The 25,981-nt window shown below is 45.3% G+C and overlaps 1 protein-coding gene across 1 annotated transcript in view; it reads right to left on the bottom strand.

Annotated features, from left to right (window-relative positions):
• Positions 1 to 25,981, bottom strand: part of LOC126297821 (dihydropyrimidine dehydrogenase [NADP(+)]) — a 280,937-nt gene that overhangs the window by 161,577 nt on the left and 93,379 nt on the right. The window contains exons 4-5 of the mRNA XM_049989053.1: positions 24,121 to 24,282; positions 16,220 to 16,401 (exon numbers count right to left, since the gene is read on the bottom strand). Of these exons, the coding sequence (XP_049845010.1) occupies positions 16,220 to 16,401; positions 24,121 to 24,282 (344 nt within the window). The remainder of the gene's footprint in view (positions 1 to 16,219; positions 16,402 to 24,120; positions 24,283 to 25,981) is intronic.

Below are 25,981 nucleotides of genomic sequence, written 5' to 3'. Positions count from 1 at the left end.
ATCACCTAATTGAACGTATGCCTGCGAGAGTGAAAGCTGTCATCAAGGCTAAGGGTGGGCCAACACCATAGTGAATTCTAGCATTACCGATGGAGAGAACCACGAACTTTTCAATAGGTGTCCGGATACTTTTGATCACATAGTGTTTGCCCAATCTGTGAAATTAAAACGTCTTTTTTCTTGAATTGTGTGTTAGAAACTGTAAAAGCTGAGTCCCACGGTGATTTTGAGTTAGTACATTTTCTACAAGCCATGAACTTATTTTTGTAAATACTCGTCGCCAGTTTTGTAGAGGCCTCGTCGCTATTTCAGTGGGGGCCGAGTTGCCTCTGTTGTTACGGTAGGCCGAATTTGTGAATTCGTGAAACGGCTTCTGATGCACTACACCACTAAGACAATTTCTCCGTGCTAGTATTATACAGCGATGCCCCAGGGTCAGGTAACAGGATAGGAAAACGAAGCTTCTACAACACTGCAACAGATTAGTAACAAAGTCACACAAATGAGTTAAAAAGGTTTACTTATCTTTGTGACTTGTCGAACAATGAAGTTTGCAATACTACATGTAATACGTATAAGAATGGCTAAGTGCAAATAATCGTAGGTAAACTTCACAGTACATAGCTAAATCAATTTACAACAACTGTGTGTTCACCTCTAAGAGTTCACTAAACGACGCTCCCTGTCTAAGTCAGCCATGGACGCTGATATATAACCAAGTGGGCGAGAACTGCTCTTCTATCTTCCGAGTAGGCCTCCGTCCGCTGTCGTTCGGTCATTAGCGAATTGTACTCGGTCGATTCATACTCGCGCAAGCATCTTTGCGCCTGTGGTGCTGTTGCCCTGGCTGTGTCTTGTTCGGACGACACAGCACTGATGTCTTGAGCTGCACTATTTGAAACAGTGCCGACGCTGCACACAACATCCTTGACTACCAAGCTAGTGTCATCAGCAAACAGAAATGTTTAAGAATCGCCTGTACTACTAGAGGGCATATCATTTATATGAATCAGGAACAGGAGCGGCCCCCCGCCTCCTGCTATTTAACCGTGCCCTGCTCGGACCCCACATCATAGCCATTCTCAGTACAGAGGAGAATTACCTTTTGCTGTCTGTTCTTAAACTAAGAGGTGAACCAGTTGTGAGCTACCGGCCGTAGTGGCCGAGCCGTTCTAGGCGCTACAGTCTGGAGCCGGGCGACCGCTATGCTCGCAGGTTCGAATCCTGCCTCAGGCATGGATGTGTGTGATGTCCTTAGGTTAGTTAGGTTTAAGTAGTTCTAAGTTGTAGGGGACTGATGACCTGAGATGTTAAGTTACATAGTGCTCAGAGCCAAATCATGAGGAATAAATTGATCAATTATCCTTACATACACAGCCTTATCAATAACTTTAGAAAACACGATGGCATAGGAATAGGTCTAAACATGTCTACGTTATCCCTTTCTCTCTTTTTATAAAGTTGTTTTACTACTGACGACTTTAGTCATTCAGGATACTGACTATTCCTAAAGGAAAAATTACTAATGTTTCTAAGCACAGGGCTAATATGTGCAGCACAGTACTTTAGTATTCTGCTAGATACTCCATCATATCCAAGAGAGTCCATAGTCTTCAGTGATTTAATTATTGACTCAGTCCCCTCCTTGTCACTATCACAGATCAATATTTCAGATATCAGTCTCGAAAAAGTCATTTTTCAAGAGAGTAACATGATTCCCTGTAGAAACTAAGTCTTTATTTAATTCACCAGCAGTGTTCAGAAAGTGATTGTTAAATACTGTACATGTATCTGACTTATCAGTAACAGAAACATTTTCACTGCGTACTGACTTTACATCCTCGACCTTGTGCTGCTGACCAGACACTTCCTTCACGACTGACCATATGGTTTTGATTTTATTCCGTGAAATAGCTATTATATTTGCATACCACATACTCTTGGCCCTACTAATAACATTTTTAAGCACCTTACAGTACAGATTGTAATGGGCTACTATAGCTCGATTGTGACTACTTCTAACATTTTGATATAATTCCCACTTTGCTGTACATGATATACGTGTCCCACTTGTCAGTCACCCAGGCTGCCTTTTATTGCTAGTTCCCTATTTAGAAGAACTTTTAAGAGCATGAGAAATGTGTAACGGAAAGCGTTATATTTGTCATCTATGTTGTAAGCACTATAAACATCCCGCCACTCTTGTTGCTTCCTATAGACAACAGAATCGTCCACGAATAGCCCCATGGGGTCTCAAACGTAATCCGCTAGATCATTAATAAAAACTGTAAATAATAGCGGTCCTATAACACTCCCTGGTGTACTACTGGAAACGCCTTCACATTTGTCGAATTTGTTCAGATAAGTAGGCCTAGGAGAGGATCACTGAGGAAGTTCTGTATCCAATCTTAAATATGGCCCGATACTGAGTAAGCTCGTACTTTGTTCACTAAACGATAGTGTGGAGCCGGTCACTGTGGCCGAGCGGTACTAGGCGCTTCAGTCTGGAACCGCGTGACCACCACGGTCGCAGGTTCGAATCTTCCCTTGGGCATGGATGTGTGTGATGTCCTTAGGTTAGTTAGGTTTAAGTAGTTCTAAATTCTAGGGGACTGATGACCTCAGCAGTTAAGTCCCATAGTGCTCAGAGCCATTTTTGATAGTGTGGAACTCTATCGAATGCTTCTCTAAAGTCAAGAAACACGATCAACCTGAACGCTCCTCACGGGTGACCAGAGAGAGCTGACGTCTGCAAAATCACTATATGTGGAATGCACGTTGATTGTTAGAGAAGAGGCTTCGTTCTCCAGGGAGGTTATCATGCGTGAGAATAAAACATATTCTATAATACAACAATAGATAAATATCAGTGGTACAGATCTGTCCGACAGCTTTCTTGATCGGGAATGACCTGTGCTTTTTTCCAATTGCTAAGTACTCTTCCTTGCTCCAGTGACCCATGATAAACTGCTGCATGAATGGGAGCAAGTTCTTTTGCAGAATCTCACAGGTATCTCATTCGGTACAGTCGCCTATCCATTGGTCAACACTGTTAACTCATTTTCTATTGCGTGGCCGATTTATGCCCTTTCGGCATCCATCCGATGATTAAAAGGAACAATTTCGGAAGATCCCATGTGCTGATTAAAAGAAACAATTTCGGAAGACCGAATTCAATATTTCGGCCTTTTCTCTGTAGTCTTCCGTTTCGCTGCTATTATGGTCACTTAGCGATTTAGTAGACGGTTTATATTCGCTTATTGACTTTATGTAAGACCGAAACTTCTTAAGATTTGGTCAGTTAATTTGGCAAAACTCTAATCTGAAATTCATTGAAAGCTTCTCACATCGCATTCCTCACACTCATTTTGGCTTCTACATCTACATCTACATCCATACTCCGTAGGCCACCTGACGGTGTGTGGCGGAGGGTACCTTGAGTACCTCCATCGGTTCTCCCTTCTATTCCAGTCTCGTATTGCTCGTGGAAAGAAGGATTGTCGGTACGCCTCTGTGTGGGCTCTAATCTCTCTGATAATATCCTCGTGGTCTCTTCGCGAGAAATACATAGGAGAGAGCAATATACTGCTTGACTCCTAGGAGAAGGTATGTTCTCGAAACTTCAACAAAAGCCCGTACCGAGGTACTGAGCGTCTCTCCTGCAGAGTCTTCCACTGGCGTGTATCTATCATCTCCGTAACGCTTTCGCGATTACTAAATGATCCTGTAACGAAGCGCACTGCTCTCCGTTGGATCTTCTCTATCTCTTCTATCAACCCTATCTGGTACCGATCCCACACTGGTGAGCAGTATTCAAGCAGTGGGCGAACAAGTGTACTGTAACCTACTTCCTTTGTTTTCGGACTTCATTTCCTTAGAATTCTTCCAATGAATCTCAGTCTGGTAACTGCTTTACCGACGATCAACTTTATATGATCATTCAATTTTAAATCACTCCTAATGCCTACTCCCAGATAATTTATGGGATTAACTGCTTCCAGTTACTGACCTGCTATATTGTAGCTAAATGATAAGGGATCTTTCTTTCTATGTATTCGCAGCACATTATACTTGTCTACATTGAGATTCAATTGCCATTCCCTGCACAATGCGTCAATTCGTTGAAGATCCTCCTGAATTTCAGAACAATTTTCCATTGTTACAACTACTCGATATACCACAGCATCATCTGCAAAAAGCCTCAATGAACTTCCGATGTTAGCCACAAGGTCATTTATTTACACTGTGAATAGGAACGGTCCTACGACACTCCCCTGCGGCACACCTGAAATCACTCTTACTTCGGAAGACTTCTCTCCATTGAGAATGAAATGCTGCGTTCTGTTGTCTAGGAACTCTTCAATCCAATCACACAATTGGTCTGATGGTCCATATGCTCTTACTTTGTTCATTAAACGACTCTGGGGAACTGTGTCAAGTGCTTTGCGGAAGTCAAGAAACACGGCATCTACCTGTGAACCCGTGTCTATGGCCCTCTGAGTCTCGTGGACGAATAGCGCGAGCTAGGTTTCACACGATCGTATTTCTCGAAACCCATGCTGATTCCTTCAGAGTAGATTTCTAGTCTCCAGAAAAGTCATTATACTCGAACATAATACGTGTTCCAAAATTCTACAACTGATAGACGTTAGAGATATAGGTCTATAGTTCTGCATATCTGTTCGACGTCCCTTCTTGAAAACGGGGATGACCTGTGCCCTTTTCCAATCCTTTGGAACGCTACGCTCTTCTAGAGACCTACGGTACACCGCTGCAAGAAGGGGGGCAAGTTCCTTCGCGTACTCTGCGTGAAATCGAATTGGTATCCCATCAGGTTCAGCAGCATTTCCTCTTTTGAGCGATTTTAATTGTTTCTCTATCCCTGTGTCTATTTCGATATGTACCATTTTGTCATCTGTGCGAAAATCTAGAGAAGGAACTATAGTGCAGACTTCCTCTGTGCAACAGCTTTGGAAAAAGGCATTTAGTATTTCAGCCTTCAGTCTGTCATCCTCTGTTTCAGGACCATTATGGTCACAGAGTGTCTGGACATTTTGTTTTGATCCACCTACCGCTTTGACATAAGACCAAAATTTCTTAGGATTTTCATTTAGCTTCTGTTTGTCTACCAGGCTTTGACTTCACTTAAATCGGAGCTCTTCACAGCAGCTTTCTAGCACGCCTGTTCATCCACAGTGGATCTTTTCCATCCCTCACAACCTTGCTTGACACATACTTGTCTAAGGCATATTGTACAATACCTTCGAGTTTTACTCAAATGTTCTACATCATCATCCTCAGAGTTAAATATTTGATGATTCGTACTATGATACTCTGCAATTTTTCTCCTGTCACTGTTGTCAACCAAAGACAATTTCCCACCTGCTCAAAAATTCCATGTAAAATCAGTACTTATTGCTGTTGACACAGCCTTATAATCGCTTATTCTCGTTAACTAATTCGAAAATTTCGGATCTGTTAGTTATTAGGAGGTCTAAGGCATTGCAGTCAGGTGTAGTCGTTTCAACTCTGCTCAAAGTGATTTTCAGACAAGACATTCAGAAAAGTCTCAGACAAATCCATATCTGTGGTACCAATTTAGTCGTCTGACTCTTCCATTCTACAGACGACAAGTTGAACTCTCCCTCTATTATAATAGCATGATCAGGAAACTTATTCCTGATATTCTTGAAGACTGCTCTGAAACGCTGTCACTGCAGATCTAGATTCAGGTGGTCTATAGAAGCACCCTGTTACTAAGTTTGACGCACTTTTGGTGCTTCCTTTTACCCAGACTACTTCACATTCGGAATCTGTAATAATTAAACTATATATTCCTGAATTATTTACTGCAAAAAGTATACCGTATAAAAAGACGCACCACGGAGGAATTAGACGTGCAGTACAAACTCTCTTCGTATGCGGGCGGGCATTGTCTTGCTGAAATGTAAGCCGAGGATGGCTTGCCATGAAGGTGTAAGTAGGTTGTTTAGGTTTTTTATATTGGTAACGCCACGTAGCGCTCTGTATGTAGATCACTGGCTGTGCTGTGTGCAGTCTGTGGCTGGTTTGCATTGTTGTCTGCCATTGTAGTGTTGGGCAGTTGCCTGTTAGCGGCGCGTAGCGTTGCGCAGTTGGAGGTGAGCCGCCGGCAGTGGTGGATGTGGGGAGAGAGATGGCGGAGTTTTGAAATTTGTAAGACTGGATGTCATGAACTGCTATATACATTATGACTTTTGAACACTATTGAGGGAAATACATTGTTTGTTCTCTATCAAAATCTTTCATTTGCTAACTATGCCTGTCAGTAGGTAGTGCCTTCAGTAGTTTGAATCTTTTATTTAGCTGGCAGTAGTGGCGCTCGCTGTATTGCAGTAGTTCGAGTAACGAAGATTTTTGTGAGGTAAGTGATTTGTGAAACGTATAGGTTAATGTTAGTCAGGGTCATTCTTTTGTAGGGATTTTTGAAAGTCAGATTGCGTTGCGCTGAAAATATTGTGCGTCAGTTTAAACACAGTCTTGTATAGTTTTTCAAAGGGGACGTTTCAAAGGGAAGCCAAATGAGACGTAGAATATCATCGACGTATCGCTGTGCTGTAAGGGTGCCGCGTATGATAACCAAAGGTGTTCTCCTATGAAATAAAATGGTGTCTGAGGCCATCACTCCTTGTAGTCGGGCCGTTGGTATCCCACCATTGTCCGGCACGTCTCCAAACATGTCTTCGGCCTGGAAGCTCACTGAGTGGAGTAGAACTGTTTTCAGCCACGAGTGCCGCTTAGAACTGAGCCCGATGCCTAGGGAAGACCTGAGAGGAGGCGCCCCGGACAGCGTGGGTTGCCAACCTGACTGTAGCCTGTCGTATGGCCCGACACCCAGGAGGGACGGTCTGGGGTGCCACTTCATTTTGTAGAAGAACACCTTCGGTTGTGATCTTCGACACCCTTGCAGCACAGCGTACGTCGACGATATTCTATGACCTTCGTGGCAAGCCATGCAGGGTTTACATTTAAGCAAGATAATGTCCACCCACAAGACGGTGAGAGACCAGCAAGGTCGCAGGATATCTTTCCAGTTGAGAACGTTTGAAGCATTACGAGCTGGGGCCTCTAACCATCTCGGGATGTTGACGATCGAAAGCGCCAATTGGATAGTATTTGCCACGATGTCCCTCGGGAGGCAGAGCTGAATAACTGCTTGCGTAAGTGCCATAGGTGAACCAACACGTTATTAACTTGCTCAATTTGTGAAGCTCTTTATTTTGAACAAATGATAAAATTTTTATGAAACTGCAATCAATTGTTTGTCTGCCCATGCAAATCACACCTACCGATTTCTGATGATTCCTACGTGGTAAAAAGTTTTTTCTTTTCTTTTTTTGACTTAGTACATTCCAATTTTAATTTAGAATTCTAATCACCTTTCGGTTCCTCATACTTTCTTAGCATTCCTACCTTCAATAAGTGATAACAATTGTGGAACTTTACCACGTATGCTCTTGCGGTTTACTAATATATATTAACCTGTTCCTAACCTGCAAGCACGAACGTTCTGTGAGAATAATGTGGCTGATGTATCTTAAATTTCGGCAGTCATTTCATCACCGACTCCAAGGAGGAGCACCTCTAACTTAAAAAACCCCACGTGCATGCCAGTTGTATTCCGCTCCCCCATTAGTCGCTTCCTGTGTGTAATACACGCATCAACTACACTGATGACCCAAAATATTATAACCATCTGCTTAATAGCTTCTTTGTCCGTCTTTGGAATGATATACGTCATTGGATCTGCGTATCAGGGATCCGACAGTTGTTAGTAGATCGGTGGACGTACAGGTATGTGGCATTAGACGTCTACGCACAGGTTATGTAATCTTCTGTGTAAGAGTCAACTCATATCATGTAATTCGCATAAATAACGGACCGCTGATTTGCGTAGGCGGTGATGGCGCCCGATAGCGAGCCAGACGGGTTCCACAGGATTTACATCAGGAGAATTTGATCGCTGAAACATTTACGTGAATTCGCTATAATGCTCTTCAACCCATTGTAGCACGTTTCTGGTTCCGAGACACGGGCAATTATACTACTGAAAGATGACATCGCTCTCGAGGAAGACATCAAGCATAAAGGGGTGCAGGTGGTTCGCAGCTGTCAGGGTGTCTTCGATTACCACCGCAGGTCCCGTGCAAGTACAAGAGAATGTCTCCCATAGCATAATACTACTCGCACCAGCCTGCATTTGTGGAGCGCTGCATATTTCGAGCCGCCGTTCACCTCGATGACGGAATTTGTGGAGACGGTCATCGATGCAGTGTAGCAAAAATGTGATTTACCCGAGGAACCGACACATTTCCATTGATTCACGGTCGAATCCCGATGGTCCCGTAATTGACGATGTCGTTGCAACATGAGAACACGTAGGGATGGTCTGCTGTGGAGCTCCATGTTCAACAATGTAGGATGGACGGTGTGCTCCAAAACAGTTGTGCATGCACCAGTATTGTACTGTTTCGGCAGAGATGCCAGGGATCACCATCTATCCTGCTTTACAGAGCTGAAAAGTTTTGTGAATTGGCGCGGTCGTCCAACTATTTAGCGCCTAGTGTTAGTATCACTATGCTTCTACCTCTTTCTGTCGATGCTCACGACAGAAGTACGCGAACATTCGATTAGCTTCGCCGTTTTCGAGACACTCGTTCACAGGCTCTGCGTAAAAATGATCTGCCCTTTGTCGAAGTCCCTTATCTCAATGGATTTCCCCATTTTTAGCCCATATCTCCGCCACAGTGATCCCCCGTTCGTGTCAGCTCAGCTTACATACATTTCTTTACCGAGTCACTTGCCCGCAATGCCACCAGGAGGATCCAATGTCACGGTCGGCAATGGTCATAATGTTTTGGCTGACCTGTGTATTTAGAAAGACCCAATAGCTATCCACGCTGTAGTGGAGATCAAGAAACTCTCATCCGATATTGCCGCAGAAGCTTCTGGGCCTCTGTTCTGGACCTTCCACTCTGCTCCAGACCACAGGACCGTAGTCGACTCCGGAAACAATGAGCCGGGCCTGCACTCTTTGTGTGATGCACAAGCAGCAGGCGTCGTTCGTGCAGATATGAGCCACGATCCCCAGCCGGTTTGCATCAAATGGGTTCGATAGCCGCCGGCAGAGCATTCTCCACTCCTCGGACTACACCATTTGGCAAACATTTATAGTGCAGCCTGGCATTCTTTCACGGCCTGCGTGCTATTTCCTTGAGGGGCTCCATTACCCAGCTTACGTTGGAACTCCTCACCACCAACAAACCCACCATCTATGTATGCCCGAACGTAGGAAGATAATTGGCTTCAGGGCCAAAAGACGCTGCATCCCGTGCTAGTTCACATATGTTAACACTAGGCAGTACCTCGTATCTATTGCTGAGGCGTGAGGGGGCAGCCGTGCGTTCCGTTGCCACTTTCGTCTTTTGCCCAAAGAATCGCAAACCCATCACAGTCCGCCACTAACCCTTGAGAGAGTACAAACTGTTGAGAGTATGCGCATTAGAAGAGGCAGTAACATACGGGTTGTCAGGAGCCTCCAGCGGCACCGCAGGTGTCACAACTTTCGCCACTAGTGGCCCAACACCACCGCAGCTTCGGGCACCAGCCGGAAGCCTGTTGAATGTGGCTAATGCAGCTTCTAGCCGTTTCCAGACAGCGAGCCGTTTCCAGACAGCGTGTAGCACTTGGTTTATAAAATGGATGCGAAAGAGTATCTGTCGTCCTCTCTCTGAAAAGTTATTGCTTCTTGTTGTTGTTGTGGTCTTCAGTCCTGAGACTGGTTTGATGCAGCTCTCCATTCTACTCTATCCTGTGCAAGCTTCTTCATCTCCCAGTACCTGCTGCAACCTACATCCTTCTGAATCTGTTTAGTGTATTCATCTCTTGGTCTCCCTCTACGATTTTTACCCTCCACACTGCCCTCCAATACTAAATTGGTGATCCCTCGATGTCTCAGAACATGTCCTACCAACCGATTCCTTCTTCTAGTCAAGTTGTGCCACAAACTCCTTTTCTCCCCAATTCTATTCAATACCTCCTCATTAGTTATGTGATCAACCCATCTAATCTTCAGCAGTCTTCTGTAGCACCACATTTCGAAAGCTTCTATTCTCTTCTTGTCTAAGCTATTTATCGTCCGCGTTTCACTTCCAGCTATTGCTTAAATATCGAAATTAATCGGTCAATTGATATAGTAATTGTAAATAGCCAGAGCAGGTAGTAATCCTACTAAACTCTCGCCACTTCGACTATCGTCGTAAAAACGTAATGTTGCAAATAAGAGCGGGAAAGCTGCCTCGGAAGGCTTACGCCGGCAAAAAGGGTGCCCCTTCCGGCCGTTAGGTGGGGGGTGGGGTTGGGTTGTTTGGGGAAGGAGACCAGACAGCGAGGTCATCGGTCTCATCGGATTAGGGAAGGACGAGGAAGGAAGTCGGCTGTGCCCTTTGAAAGGAACCATCCCCGCATTTGCCTGGAGCGATTTAGGGAAATCACGGAAACTTAAATCAGGATGGCCGGACGCGGGATTGAACCGTCGTCCTCCCGAATGCGAGTCCAGTGTCTAACCACTGCGCCACCTCGCTCGGTTTAGATGGGGATACTCAACTGTCCCGACAGCCAGCCACCGAGGGCCTCGAACACTATACTCTTTCGCTGCCTTCGGTACTACTTGGCCACTTTTTTCGGACTGCATGGGATGCTCGCCATTGGCTTGGACTACGGAAGAATCGGGGACGGTCCTTTCACGTCACACCTGCTTGTGTTGGTACCTAGAACCAAGTGGTGGGGGCCTTGATCAAAGAACAATTAGAAGCGCTATTCTACAATACCACCAGCAACCCGTTGTTCTGTCTCACTTTTGCTCAATTTTTGGCAGTCCTTTCTTTAGTTATGCGGCCGACCGCGGTCCGCCTCTGCAGCCGATGCGTCGCCACGTGAACAGCATTCTTGAGGTGAGTTGTCCTGTAATTACCCCACCTTGAGGCATACCACACCATTTCCCCTCGGGTTAGCCCCTTTCTTAAAGTGGGTTACTAGCTGCAATGGGGCACTTTCCTTCATCTAGGTTTTCTGTATAATGTTTGTGTGTCTGTGTGTGTGTGTGTGTGTGTGTGTAAGAGCGCTCTTTTTTACTGTTTCATGTAATTTCTGGGCTCACTTTGCCCAGAGCTAAGTGCTAAAGTAAAAATACTGAACATGATTAAGATAGTCCCACGATGTGCTCTGTACAATTTTTTCACTGATAAATTTATCTTATTATGATGTTCGGTAACGGGTTTTGTGAGGAGTCACCTTATTCATTGCAAGATACGGCCGCTATTAGTAGAATTACAGAACGCGAATCTTTCCTGAAATCAGGAAAAGAAATCCGCAGTACCAATGCGAGTGATATATTATTTAATCATATTAGTTGCGTATCAATTAATTATGCTTGCACGACAACATCTTCACCAAGTGCTACCAGACCCCTAACTGACTGCGCCTCCTCCCACTCCCTCTCTACTGCAAGCGGCCAATTATCCTTGTGTCCGCGCACAAAAGAAACAGTCCCTGTCCTTTTCGTGCTACGTAAAAGTCTATATAAAATCACGAATAAATGTACTAATCAATCAGTCAAGGACTCATTGTAAAGGAGAAGCAAGGTTTCAAAGGTCGCAGAAATCAAGTAAGTAAACTGTCACTAGCGACTGAAGTGGCGGAAAATTATGTTACAAATTTAACTCACTCTACACAAACAACTGAAAACTTTTACAACAAAATGAGTAGTTCTACTAAACACAGATAAATATACAGTTACTCTTCACTTCTGCTCAGAAGCACGTAAGAATATCACTAAACTAAGCGATGTATACAATCTGTTTACAAACGATGAGCTGTTGCTGCTGAATTGCGCCGTGGCCTATGACTGAAGGTCCACTTATACACAAACATTACAAAAATGGATGTATGTATGAATGTTCGGAATCTCCCTCTAAACAACTTGGTCGATTTCAACCAAACTTCATACACATATCGCTTACTGTCGGGAAAGAATCGCTGTATGGATAAGAACCAGCTACCTATCAAGGAGGTGGGGAATACCCTGACTTTAGTCATCCAGTATTTGGGAATTAGAGCTGACTACCCCACAAAATGATGAAAGCAAAATTTTTTCTCGCTTACTACATTTTCGCCGTTCATGCAATGAAGTTGCCGCGTCAGTCATCACGTTTTAGTTTATTACTTCGTTACTACTAACTGTATTCGCGACACCCTATGCAGACAGTATTAACATATACCACCGAATGTACGTGCAAAATTATATCACTGTATGATACACAGTTCAGTTGAAATGACGTCGTAAACACTGAGATGCGTTAAAAACTACCCCATCATATATTACGTTTAAATTTATTACTTCTTTGCTACTAGCTGTTTTCGGAACACATTTCGCAGACAGTATCCGCGTATGCCACCGAATGTACCTACAAAACTATGTCACTGTGTGCCACATAGTTGAGGGGTTATGATGTCATAAGCATCTAGCTGCGTGAAAACGAAACTGGAGGGCGAAATTCGCTAGAGATACAGGTTAAATAACTGTACAAATATACTTGAAATATATTAAATACATGTGAAATATATATGACATATCCATATGTTGACAAAGCTGCAGATAAAAAGCTCCTTGTGAACACCTTTATCAATTTCAAACAAACATTATACACATACACATACACTAACTGGAAAGAAATACTGTGGGGGTAAGAACCAGAAATCTCATATTGGATTGAGTGCGATAATTTGGAGAGGGAATTGGCGGTGAGGAGTGTTGATGTATTGGTGAACAAAGATGTGAAAGGAGGAGATGGACACAGATATGGTAGAAGGGGAGATTGGCAGAGGGAGGGGAGGGGGAAATGGACAGAGGATGAGAAGAGGAAGTGATGGACAGAGAGATAGGAGAAGGAGATAGATAGAGGAAGAGATGGACAGGGAGAGGGGAGGAGGAGGTGGATTGAGAGAGGGGCAGAAGGAGGTGAACAGAGTTGGGGAAATAGACAGAGAGAGAGGGGCAGGAGGAGATGGACAGAGAGGGGGGAGGAGGAGACAGAGTGTGGGTAGAGGTGGGGATAGAGGGATGAGGTGGCGATAGAGATAGGAGAAATGGACAGAGGGGAAGGAGCAGATTCACAGAGGTGGGGTCAAGCAGGTGGACAGGAAGTGTGAGAAGGAGTCAATGGACAAAGAGAAGAGAGAGCAGGTGATGGGCAGTGAGGGGGACAGAAGAAGCTGGATTGATAGTGGGGTGTGGAGGAGGTAGACTGAGAGAGGGAGGGGAAGAAGATGGAAGCAGATATGGGGAAGGATGAGATGAACAGAGAAATGGGAGAGAGAAATGAACAGAGAAAGGAAAGAGAAGGAAATGGACAGAGAGAGGCGAGGAGGAAATGAATAGAGAGAGGGGGGTGGAGGTGGTGGACATAGAGGGTGTGGAAGAGGAGATGGACAGAGAGGGGGAAGAGGAAATGGACAGAAAAGGGGAAGGGGAGGAGGAGATGGACTGAGAGATGGGGGTCAGAGAGGGGATGAGGAGGAGAAAGATGGAATAAGAGCAAATGGACTTAGAGGGGGGAGGGGGAGGAGAATAACAGGAGGTAAGAAGCACATGGATAGAGGGGAGGGGAGCAGATGGACAGAAAGGGTGGGGAGTAGCAGTTGGGCAGAGAGAGGAGCAGGAGAAGATGGACAGTGAGTGGAAGTGGAGCTGATGGATAGAGAGGGTAGTGGAAATTTAAGGTAAGCTCTTATGGTACCAAACTGCTGAGGTCGTCGGTCCCTAAGCCTAAACACTACTTAATCCAACTTAAACTAAGTTACACTATGGGCAACACACACACCCATGCCCGAGGGAGGACTCGAACCTCCAGCGGGAGGGGCCGCGCTGTCAGTGAGATGGCGCCTCTAGCCGCGCGGCCACTCCGCGTGGCTTAAAAATTCAAGTAGACTGAAGAGCAGAATGGCAACTGGCAACTCGTCTGTCTGATTGAGAAATGAGAAGATCAATAAAGAAAAAAACGCTTATGTCGACTGTGAAATGGGTTCCAAGAAGGCACCCTAGAACGCTATGTAAATCGAAATATGAATACAAGGGACCTACGGTGTGATGGAGGTTACTTAGTGTGTGCCCCTTTCCGATTCCATTCACAGAAAGGATTGCTAGTGTCGTCTATTCTGTCATTCTAGTAAAACTTGGCAAGAATCCCAGACTGATGCACAATACTCAAGTATTGTCTGGCAAGTATTTTCAAACGACCTCTTTCGTGCATTAATTTCACTATCTTAGGCTTCTCCCTATAAATATGAGCCTGGATCTGACTTCAACACCGAAAGATATATATGGTCTTTCCACCTGAAATCACTCGGTACAGAAACTCCTAGACACTTCAGATTAGTAACTTATTCCAGTGACTGATCGCCATTCACATAGTGAAATGAATTCAAATCTTCTTGTCTATTTACACGCATTACATTAAGTTTATTTGTGTTTGGAATCAGCTGGCAATCTTTCCATCAGTAGCTGATCATCTCGATGTCACCACCCTATAGGCTACTGCGCCTTCCTCATGTGATCGTAACATATTGTGCGCCCGCATCTCGTGGTCGTGCGGTAGCGTTCTCGCTTCCCACGCCCGGGTTCCCGGGTCGATTCCCGGCGGGGTCAGGGATTTTCTCTGCCTCGTGATGGCTGGGTGTTGTGTGATGTCCTTAGGTTAGTTAGGTTTAAGTAGTTCTAAGTTCTAGGGGACTGATGACCATAGATGTTAAGTCCCATAGTGCTCAGAGCCATTTGAACCATTTTGAACCATATTGTGCCAATATAATGATCACACAGACTGACCACTGACTTACCGCTAATGCTAGAGTCAACAAATGCCGGAACTTTTCGACCTGTTGTGAAATACACTGAAGCGCCAAAGAAACTGGTATAAACATGCAAACAGGAAGAATGCGACACTGCGGTCGGCAACGCCTGTACAAGATAACAAGAGTCTGGCGCAGTTGTTAGCTCGGTTACTGCTGCTACAAAGGCAGGTTATCAAGATTTAAGTGAGTCTGAACGTGGTGTTATAGTCGGCGCACGAGCAATGGGACACAGCATCTCCGAGTTAGCGATGAAGAAGGGATTTTGCCTTACGACCATTTCACGAGTGTACCGTGATTATCAGGAATCCGGTACAACGTGAAATATCCGACATCGCTGCGACCAGACAAGATCCTGCAAGAACGAGACCAACGACAACTGAAGAGAATCTTTCAACTTGACAGACGTGCAACCCTTCAGCAAATTGCTGCATATTTCAATGCTGGGCCATCAAAAAGTGTCAGCGTGTGAGCCATTCAACGAAACAACATCGATATGGGCTTTCAGAGCCGATGGCCCACTCGTGTACCCTTGATGACTGCGGCACAAAGCTTTACGCCTCGCCTGGGCCCGTCAACAACGACACTGCCCTATTGATGACTGGAAACACTATGCCTGGTCGCACGAGTCTCGTTTCAAATTATGTGGAGTGGATGGACGAATACGGGTATGGAGACAACCTCATAAAACCATGGACACTGCCTGTCAGCAGAAGACTGTTCAAACTGGTGGAGGCTCAGTAATGGTGTGGAGCGTGTACAGTTGGAGTGATATGGGACCCCTCCCCCCCCCCCCCCCCCCTGATACGTCTATACGTCTATATACGACTCTGACGGGTGACACATACGTAGGCCTCCTGTCTGATCATCTGTATCCATTTATGTCCATTATGCATTCCGACGGACTTGGATAAGTACAATGCGACACCCGACACGTCCATTACTGCTACAGAGCAACACTCTTCTGAGTTTAAATACTTCCGCTGGCCACCACACTCCCCAGACATGAACGTTACTGAGCATATCTTGGATGCTTTGCAACGTGCTGTTCACAAGAGATCTCCACCCTCTCGCACCCTTACGGCTTTATGGACTTCAGTGTAGGTTTCATGGTGTCAGTTCTCTCCAGCAATACTTCAGACGTTAGTCGAGTCCATGCCACGTCGTGTACTTCTGCGTACTCTCGTCAGGTATACCAGTTTCTTTGGCTCTTCAGTGTAGCTTGTGTGTGGAGTCAACTGCGTGACGTGGATTTTGTCAAAGGTGTACAAATTACCTGAGGCCTCCGGTGTAGCTCTGCTTCTCGAAGATGGTGATGTTGTTGTAACCCATCCTGGCCAGGTAGGTGGCGCACGACAAAGATGCAGGCCCGGCGCCGACCAGCGCTATCTTTGCGTCGGCGAATTTCACGCTCTGCCCAGGGGCCTTCGTCTGAGCCAGTTTCATCTTCTGAAATACCTAAAACATACGCAGCGAAAGAACGAAAGCAGATAGTATCCCAGCATTGGACAGAAGAAAAGTAGCAACAACCACCATGAAAGAGATTGTGGAAATAGAAAAATTAAAGAAAATGATCTGAAATTTGCGACCATTCCACGAGTACATTATGGATTGTTCGGTTACGTCGTCTATTTTACTGTTCAATTTTCGGTTAGTTATGTCATTTAGTTTGTACTGTGTGTCAATTAGATTTGCAGCCACCACATTCCAGGACTGTTATTAGCTGAATACTTTCTTCTAGGAGTTTAGACTGGTGTGTGCGGGAAAACCTGAACAGTTCTACTGAATGAGGATCCGAGCAGCGCGAGGCCGACCATTCCTATCTGGTTAAAAAAAAAAAAAAAAAAAAAAGGCTCTGAGAACTATGCGACTTAACTTCTGAGGTCATCAGTCGCCTTGAACGTAGAACTAATTAAACCTAACTAACCTAAGGACAGCACACACATCCATGCCCGAGGCAGGATTCGAACCTGCGACCGTAGCGGTCGCGCGGTTCCAGACTGTAGCGCCTAGAACCGCACGGCCACTCCGGCCGGCCATTCCTATCTCAGGCGCCGTCAAGTCAAGACAAGAGCGTACGACTTTCACAATAAATTAATATACACTGATCAAAAGTACCTGGGCACCCCTATGTAATAAGGAATTTGTAGTTTTCACATCGCCGCTCTAGTGTCTTGCATCGCAAGGGAGAGGATGTTGTTATGAGTGGCCAGTATCCTCTTGCTACAACACAAATGCACACGTGGATTAATACGGTTCTTTATTTACACGAACGCGAAGTTGTTACTTAACTTGAATAGAGTGCACATGCTCATACGTAATAGTCCTCTTGCAGACAATATCGGTAATCTTGCTATTACAAACTTCAATCTCTCTGCTAGTCCCGTTATAGGCACTAATCTGGTCCCTATGTACTGTGAACTGAGCCGTCACTGCGAAGATGCTGATAGTAGTCAACTGGAGTGTGAGTTAGTGAGGCCCTCCGGTCAGTGGCAGCAGTCTACATACATGCTGTCGAGAAGGCGCTGGCGGCCTGTTGCTTGTCGGTGTGGCTCTAGCCTCTCGCGTGATAGGCGTGCTTGATCCAGAGTGCACTTCCAATCTTCGCGCTGAATCTTTGCCGACCGATGTGCTGGTGATAGCTTACGCCAGTACAGAGTTGACCACTATATCTCAAGAGATACGGACCCGCCATTATTAAACGAGATGTGGAGTGTTCTGTTGTCAATAGAAAAGTAGTAACGGTAGAATGGGTCAGTTAGGGGAGCTCAGTGACTTTGATCGTGTACTAGTTATTCCATGTCACCTGAATAACAAATCCATCAAGAACTTTTCAAATGACCCAAAACTACCCAGGACAATTTTTGATTATGTGTCTATGAAGTTGGAGGAAAAACCACAGCTATGCTCCGACAAGGCGGACCTCATGTACTGATGTAAAGGGATCCCTGAGCATTGAGGAAGATTATTATAAAGAATCGCATGAAATTAGCTGAAGGAGTCACTCGTGAGTGCCAAAGTACTACCAGCAGTCCAGCCAGCACAATGAGTGTGTGTACAGAGTTAAAGAGAATAGGGTACAATGGTCGAACAACTCCTCATAAGCCAGAGATTTCATAAGTCCATGATATTCTCATGGTGGTGTAAAGACTGACGCCGCTGGAGAGTGGATGACCACGAGTGATTTGGATCGTTAAGTCACGCTATGCCATATGACAGTCGTGTGTAAGGGTTTGGGTTTGACGAATACCTGGAGAACGATACATGCCATTATGTGTAGTGCCAACAATGAGTACAGAGTAGGTGGTGTAACGGTAGGTTCTTTTTTCATGGTCAGAGTGTTGTCCTCTTATTGGCTTATGGAAAAGATAAATGCGACAGGATATAAACACATTTTACAGCATTATGTATTTCGTACAGTGGAGAAACAGTTCCTAGATGATGATTGTTTGTATCAGCATGACAATGCACCCTGCTATAAAGTAGCATTTTGTAAGACAATAGTTCGTGGACAGTAAATGGACTGACCTGCCCAAAATCCCGACCTTAACCAAGTCTAACAATACTAACTTCTCTGATATCATATGCTGAGGGAGAATGGGCTGCAGTTCCACCACGGACTATTAGACACTCATTAAAATGTCCCTAGCATAGTTCAGGTCATCATAAGATTGGACACACCCCATGTCAATATGCGCTACTAGGTTCAAATGGCTCTAAGCACTATGGGACAACAGCTGAGGTCATCAGTCCCGTAGACTTAGAACTACTTAAACCTAACTAACCTAAGGAAGTCACACACATCCATGCCTGAAGCAGGGTTCGAAGCTGCAACCGTAGCAGCCACGAGGATCCGGACTGAAGCGCCTAGAACCGCTCGGCCACCGTGACCGGCTGCGCTATTAGGTGTTCGGATACTTTTGATCAGATAGTATAATTTTCATACCGAACCAATATCATTCACAACCTGGATACGTGAAAAAGCCTCTAGATAAGTCAATCTTCATTTGGCTGATCAATAAAACTGGAACACCAAGAAGGATAAAAAATAACGAAATTTTACTTAATGTGCGCCTACGGTACAGCAGGAAGTCTCTCTACTCCCGCCTCACGGGAAGCCGCAACAGTGGTCACCGCGTGCACTGTCAGCAGTGTTCCAGAAGTCGTCACACTGTCCATAAGGTGCGTCTTGCTGCAAACAAGCGCGTTTCTTGACTTAAAAAACTTGAAGTGTCTGTACGGTCCTAAACAGCCGAATGAACAATGTCTGTCCTATCGGGCACTAGTAGTGTGAGCCGGCCGTTGTGGTCGAGCGGTTCTAGGCGCGTCATCTGGAACCGCGCGACCGCTACGGTCGCAGGTTCGAATCTTGCCTCGGGAATGGATGTGTGTGATGTCCTTAGGTTAGTTAGGTTTAAGGAGTTCTAAGTTCTAGGGGACTGATGACCTCAGATGTTAAGTCCCATAGTGCTCAGAGCCAACTAGTCGTCTGAGACGGTTGAGTTCCTGCATGATGTTGAATACAGCCTTCATGAAGCTATGGGCCCAATATTCGAATGATAGTCGTGGGGTCCCGACCAACGCGAACGGCGATATTAAGGTACCTTAAACAGCAATTGCGATAGGGCATGATCCTGCCGCTGTCGTATCCCAACATCTGCTGGTAGAAGTTTCTCCATCTTTGTGATTTTGTTACAAACAAACAGCATTTAAAAGCAATATTAGAATGAGAAATATGCAGCGCAATTTTTCTGTATAAATAGAGAATGTAAATGACGTTACTCCTACTTACTACGTGTTTCTGTGCTGAAATGTTTATCATATAGATATCGAAGCCTGGTGGTGGTGGTTAGTGTTTAACGTCCCGTCGACAATGAGGTCATTAAAGACGGAGCGCAAGCTCGGGTTAGGGAAGGAAATCGGCCGTGCCCTTTCAAAGGAACCATCCCAGCATTTGCCTGAAACGATTTAGGGAAATCACGGAAAACCTAAATCAGGATGGCCGGAGACGGGATTGAACCGTCGTCCTCCCGAATGCGAGTCCAGTGTGCTAACAACTGCGCCACCTCGCTCGGTATCGAAGCATGTAATGTATTATTTGCCTAGTTTGCATCTTAAGTTGTTAAGAATGTGTCTTTTGCATACTAAACAAGAAACAAAAGATTACAAATGCCGTTTATACAGAAGGCTGATAGTGGCCAATTACACAAGATTTTTCGTAACTGTAAGTGTTCGAACAGTATTTTAGTAAGCGTCAAGATCCTAAACAAGCCATAACTGTTTGACTGCGACGCAGTAATTGCTATGTAATTTGTATGCTAGAGAGTTAATTATTGTTTAAATTGTTTGGGCAGAGTATATAGATGAGATTAACGACTTGAATATCGTAGCCAGTATGGTTGTTGGCATCCTAGACTGACGTTCATCATAGGACCTTTCATTGTGTACTCCCACACCGTGTCGGCACACCACAATAAGAAATGTTTATTAATGTACAGTACTATCCTCTGCGGGACAAATTCCAAGAACTTAACGGCAGATATTAGGAATAAGACTGTTTCAGGAATTCTTATTGATAGTAGATTGCGTCACATGAGTTTCATCTGGTACACACCAATGTAAACGTTATAAGCCGGCTGTTCAGTAATAGTCACAAACAGCAATGATGGAATGTCGTGATGCATCCAGAATAGAGATATTATTCGGTTTAAACTGCAGCAATTGCTAGTTCGAGTCGTTTCTGCTCACAAGCAGTCGTCTTTCTACTCATTTATACTTCTCATATTGCATCATTTATGCTATTGCTTCAGAATTACAATTTGTAAGAAGGTATACTTCAGCAAGACTAACGGCTGTTTTCAAGGCCAGAGGTGGTACCCAACTGCTTGGCATAGCCGTATTAACGTAGAAGGTGCGGGTAGTATCTTCGAAGATAATAAATAAACCGCCATAGTACGCGAAAGTCTGATAATTTGTTCCCACTGTTGTTTATGTTATCTGCGTTGATCAGTAATGGCCTTAAGCGAAGACGATTGCGAAAACCGGTGAAAATTTTGTTATCATTTCATACCCTTGCATCAATTAACTCGATCATATATATTTTAAAATAACAGAATAACATGGTGTAAACCAAGCCGTCCGAATAGTGTCGAAGATATACGGTGAAAGTTCTTCTAAAGGAAGAAGAAGAAGAAGAAAAAGAAATATGCACCAGGCTTTGGTGAATGTACACTCCTGGAAATGGAAAAAAGAACACATTGAAACCGGTGTGTCAGACCCACCATACTTGCTCCGGACACTGCGAGAGGGCTGTACAAGCAATGATCACACGCACGGCACAGCGGACACACCAGGAACCGCGGTGTTGGCCGTCGAATGGCGCTAGCTGCGCAGCATTTGTGCACCGCCGCCGTCAGTGTCAGCCAATTTGCCGTGGCATACGGAGCTCCATCGCAGTCTTCAACACTGGTAGCATGCCGCGACAGCGTGGACGTGAACCGTATGTGCAGTTGACGGACTTTGAGCGAGGGCGTATAGTGGGCATGCGGGAGGCCGGGTGGACGTACCGCCGAATTGCTCAACACGTGGGGCGTGAGGTCTCCACAGTACATCGATGTTGTCGCCAGTGGTCGGCGGAAGGTGCACGTGCCCGTCGACCTGGGCCCGGACCGCAGCGACGCACGGATGCACGTCAAGAACGTAGGATCCTACGCAGTGCCGTAGGGGACCGCACCGCCACTTCCCAGCAAATTAGGGACACTGTTGCTCCTGGGGTATCGGCGAGGACCATTCGCAACCATCTCCATGAAGCCGGGCTACGGTCCCGGACACCGTTAGGCCGTCTTCCTCTCACGCCCCAACATCGTGCAGCCCGCCTCCAGTGGTGTAGCGACAGGCGTGAATGGAGGGACGAATGGAGACGTGTCGTCTTCAGCGATGAGAGTCGCTTCTGCCTTGGTGCCAATGATGGTCGTATGCGTGATTGGCGCCGTGCATGTGAGCGTCACAATCAGGACTGCATACGACCGAGGCACACAGGGCCAACACCCGGCATCATGGTGTGGGGAGCGATCTCCTACACTGGCCGTACACCTCTGGTGATCGTCGAGGGGACACTGAATAGTGCACGGTACATCCAAACCGTCATCGAACCCATCGTTCTACCATTCCTAGACCGGCAAGGGAACTTGCTGTTCCAACAGGACAATGCACGTCCGCATGTATCCCGTGCCACCCAACGTGCTCTAGAAGGTGTAAGTCAACTACCCTGGCCAGCAAGATCTCCGGATATGTCCCCCATTGAGCATGTTTGGGACTGGATGAAGCGTCGTCTCACGCGGTCTGCACGTCCAGCACGGACGCTGGTCCAACTGAGGCGCGAGGTGGAAATGGCATGGCAAGCCGTTCCACAGGACTACATCCAGCTTCTCTACGATCGTCTCCATGGGAGAATAGCAGCCTGCATTGCTGCGAAAGGTGGATATACACTGTACTAGTGCCGACATTGTGCATGCTCTGTTGCCTGTGTCTATGTGCCTGTGGTTCTGTCAGTGTGATCATGTGATGTATCTGACACCAGGAATGTGTCAATAAAGTTTCCCCTTCCTGGGACAATGAATTCACGGTGTTCTTATTTCAATTTCCAGGAGTGTATAACAACTTCATGTAGGTATAGTATTGTATTGTAATAAATGTGTCCACTTACTACAGTAAAAGACACTTTTGTTTAGAATTCACAAGCCATGCACTAACTATCTGCGGGACGAAATATTAGACAGATTATGTAAGTAGTCTGTTTAGGTTTTCTTATTGGTAACGCCACATAGCGCTCTGTATGAAAAATCACTGGCTGTGCTGTGTGCAGTCTGTGGCTAGTTTGCATTGTTGTGTGCCATTGTAGTGTTGGGCAGGTGGATGTTAACAGCGCGTAGCGTTGCGCAGTTGGAGGTGAGCCGCCAGCAGTGGTGGATGTGGGGAGAGAAATGGGGGAGTTTTGAAATTTGTAAGACTGGATGTCATGAACTGCTATGTATATTATGATTTTTCACCACTATTAAGTTGGCAGTAGTGGCGCTCGCTGTATTGCAGTAGTTCGAGTAACGAAGATTTTTGGTGAGGTAAGTGATTTCTGAAAGGTATAGGTTAATGTTAGTCAGGGCCATTCTTTTGTAGGGATTATTGAAAGTCAGACTACGTTGCGCTAAAAAAATATTGTATGTCAGTTCAAGCACAGTCGTGTATAATTTTTCTAAGGGGACGTTACATAGGGGACGTTTCAATTATTAGAGCAGGGAAGGAGAGTACATCGAACCTGGAGCAAATTCAAATGGACTCATACATGACGTATGAATCCCCATGGAGGGTCTCTCCCCTTGTACATACGTCTGGGAACACCAATGAATAGTAAACACGGTCTTAAAAAGAGTAACAATTAGGCGAAATATTGACTGGCTAGAAACGCTGAAGAAAAAGACGGAAGCCACTAAATCCAAAGAAGCACGAAACAAGATAATTCTAGAAAGGTCCATCATTGTCTCCAATGACTCTACAAAGACCCATTGTTCATTAACACAAAAGGTATGGGATTCCTAGGGAGAAAAATATCACAGAACAAATTTAAGCTGCGACTACACTGAGGTGACGAGAGTCATGGGGTGCCTCCTAATATCGTGCGGAATCTCCTTTCACCCGCCGCAGTGCAGCACCTCGACGTGACAGGGACTCAAGTCGCTGAAAGTCCCCTGAGAGCCGTGGAGAATGTAACTGTATATAACGTACTGTCCCCACCCACTAAACGGGCCACTATGAGCAGTCTTATGGCCCACTGTGAAAGGTACTAGGGAGGCATATGGAAATTAACCCATGGCTTTGGCGTACAATTTGGTGTTCGGCATTTATAATCTACTACTTCTCTTTCTGTCACCGAAAATATTAAGGTGACGGAAGTTTCTTCAAGATGGGATTCTAAGTGGCGATCTTCCTGGTCGATCATCGTCGTTTCAGCGTTTGTAAGCGAAACAGGAAACTCTAAATCTTTCCTTCTTACAAGAGTAAAGTGAGACATTTCCTGTGCATGCTCTCACTTGGACCATTATACCAACAGATGCACTGTGAAGCAAAATGGAAAGCAGAGATGAGGTTTTAGGAGTGTAAGTTAGAGTAATGCGATAAGAGTACCTGGACGGCGAAATGCTGCAGGCCGGAGATGTTGATGGGACCCTCCTCCGACGCCTGCAGGTTACATCCGCCCACGCAGAGATCGCTGGTGGGACAAACCATGCCGCACGTCAGCCCCACCGGGTTCTCGGACAGGATGGTCTTCGCTGCGCCGTAGTAGTTCTGAAAACACCCGACGCTTCCTTTGTTCACCGGCTACAGACAAGGGCAAAGATGTTAATTTGCAATATGCTTTAATTTAAGAGGTCTAGGAAGCAAGTACCTGTGCTATGTAAAGAAAAGGTCGCAAATAATAGTTTCGTGTACATTCGAAAACATACCTTGAACTATTTTTGCGCACGATTGCCTGCATTGTTGAGATATTTATCCTTGGTTCAAAATGGTTCAAATGGCTCTGAGCACTATGGGACTTAACATATGTGGTCATCAGTCCCCTAGGACTTAGATATACTTAAACCTAACTAACCTAAGGACATCACACAGCACCCAGTCATCACGAGGCAGAGAAAATCCCTGAACCCGCCGGGAATCGAACCCGGGAACCTGGGCGCGGGAAGCGAGAACGCTACCGCACGACCACGAGCTGCGGACATTTATCCTTCCATAGAACATTTTTTGTTTAATTCTCTTCATCAAAAGTTACAGCCTGTGACGATAACCAGTTGATTAATTAAAGAATGAACCTTTCTCTCCACTGCAGAGTGAAAGATTCATTCCGAAAACAATCCGTTAGTTAGCAGTTAAGTCACTTCTCCGCAATAAAACCTGTGCTGACAGCTCTTGAGGACGAAGAAATAGATTTTATCGAAATCAGTTTGTTGAAGAGTGCATAAAAAGCTACAGCTTGCATTCGATTACATCAAGACAGTGAAAAGTATCAAATTGAGAAAGGAGTTAAGCAAGAGGACTCTATTTCACCCAAACTATTTTCTGCAGCCTTCGGTGTGAAGACGCAGAGAATGTACAACCAGCACACCAATAGTAGAACAGTAAATATTAATTATGAATCGATAGAAACAACTGACGAACTTCGGAACTAGGGCAGCTATAAAGAACAAGCAGATCTACATCTACATCTACATCCGTACTCCGCAAGCCACCTGACGGTGTGTGGCGGAGGGTACCCTGAGTACCTCTATCGGTTCTCCCTTCTATTCCAGTCTCGTATTGTACGTGGAAAGAAGGATTGTCGGTATGCTTCTGTGTGGGCTCTAATCTCTCTGATTTTATCCTCATGGTCTCTTCGCGAGATATACGTAGGAGGGAGCAATATACTGCTTGACTCTTCGGTGAAGGTATGTTCTCGAAACTTCAACAAAAGCCCGTACCGAGCTACTGAGCGTCTCTCCTGCAGATGGGCACTTAGAGAAGTAAACAGAAAGATAAAAAGGGCTGGAGTTCATTTTGGAAACTGAATGCTGTGTTCACAATTAAATTTCCAATCTACCACAGTCATTAAACAAACAGGCCAACGAGCAATAGAAAGATGTATGTTGGGGATAACATAGTGACTGATAGAAATTGAAATGGAAATGGACCATGCATATAGCTAGACGAAATGATGAGAGATGGACTACGGAGATTCTGTGGTCGATTCTTCGTGATAAGAAAAGGTTTAGAGGACGACCTGTTGGAAGATGTATTCGCGACATAAATAAACGGTAAAACAAACGTTTGAGCGAAAAACTGGAGATCATAGTAAAAAGCGCGCATACACTAAACCGACGAGGGTCAACGAACGACAGCCAATAGATTCGGCTGAATGTTGGTCGCTAACGCATTGGCGTTCAGTCTCTTATCCTCACGAAACCAAGCCGTTGGGGTAAGGGGTTCGGTCATGTGAAACCTCGGCTTGCTCTGA

Source organism: Schistocerca gregaria, chromosome X (genome assembly GCF_023897955.1).
Source record: "Schistocerca gregaria isolate iqSchGreg1 chromosome X, iqSchGreg1.2, whole genome shotgun sequence".
NCBI classification, from domain to species: domain Eukaryota; kingdom Metazoa; phylum Arthropoda; class Insecta; order Orthoptera; family Acrididae; genus Schistocerca; species Schistocerca gregaria.
Note: the sequence above shows the minus strand (reverse complement) of the source record. Positions and strands in the feature narration are given on the sequence as shown.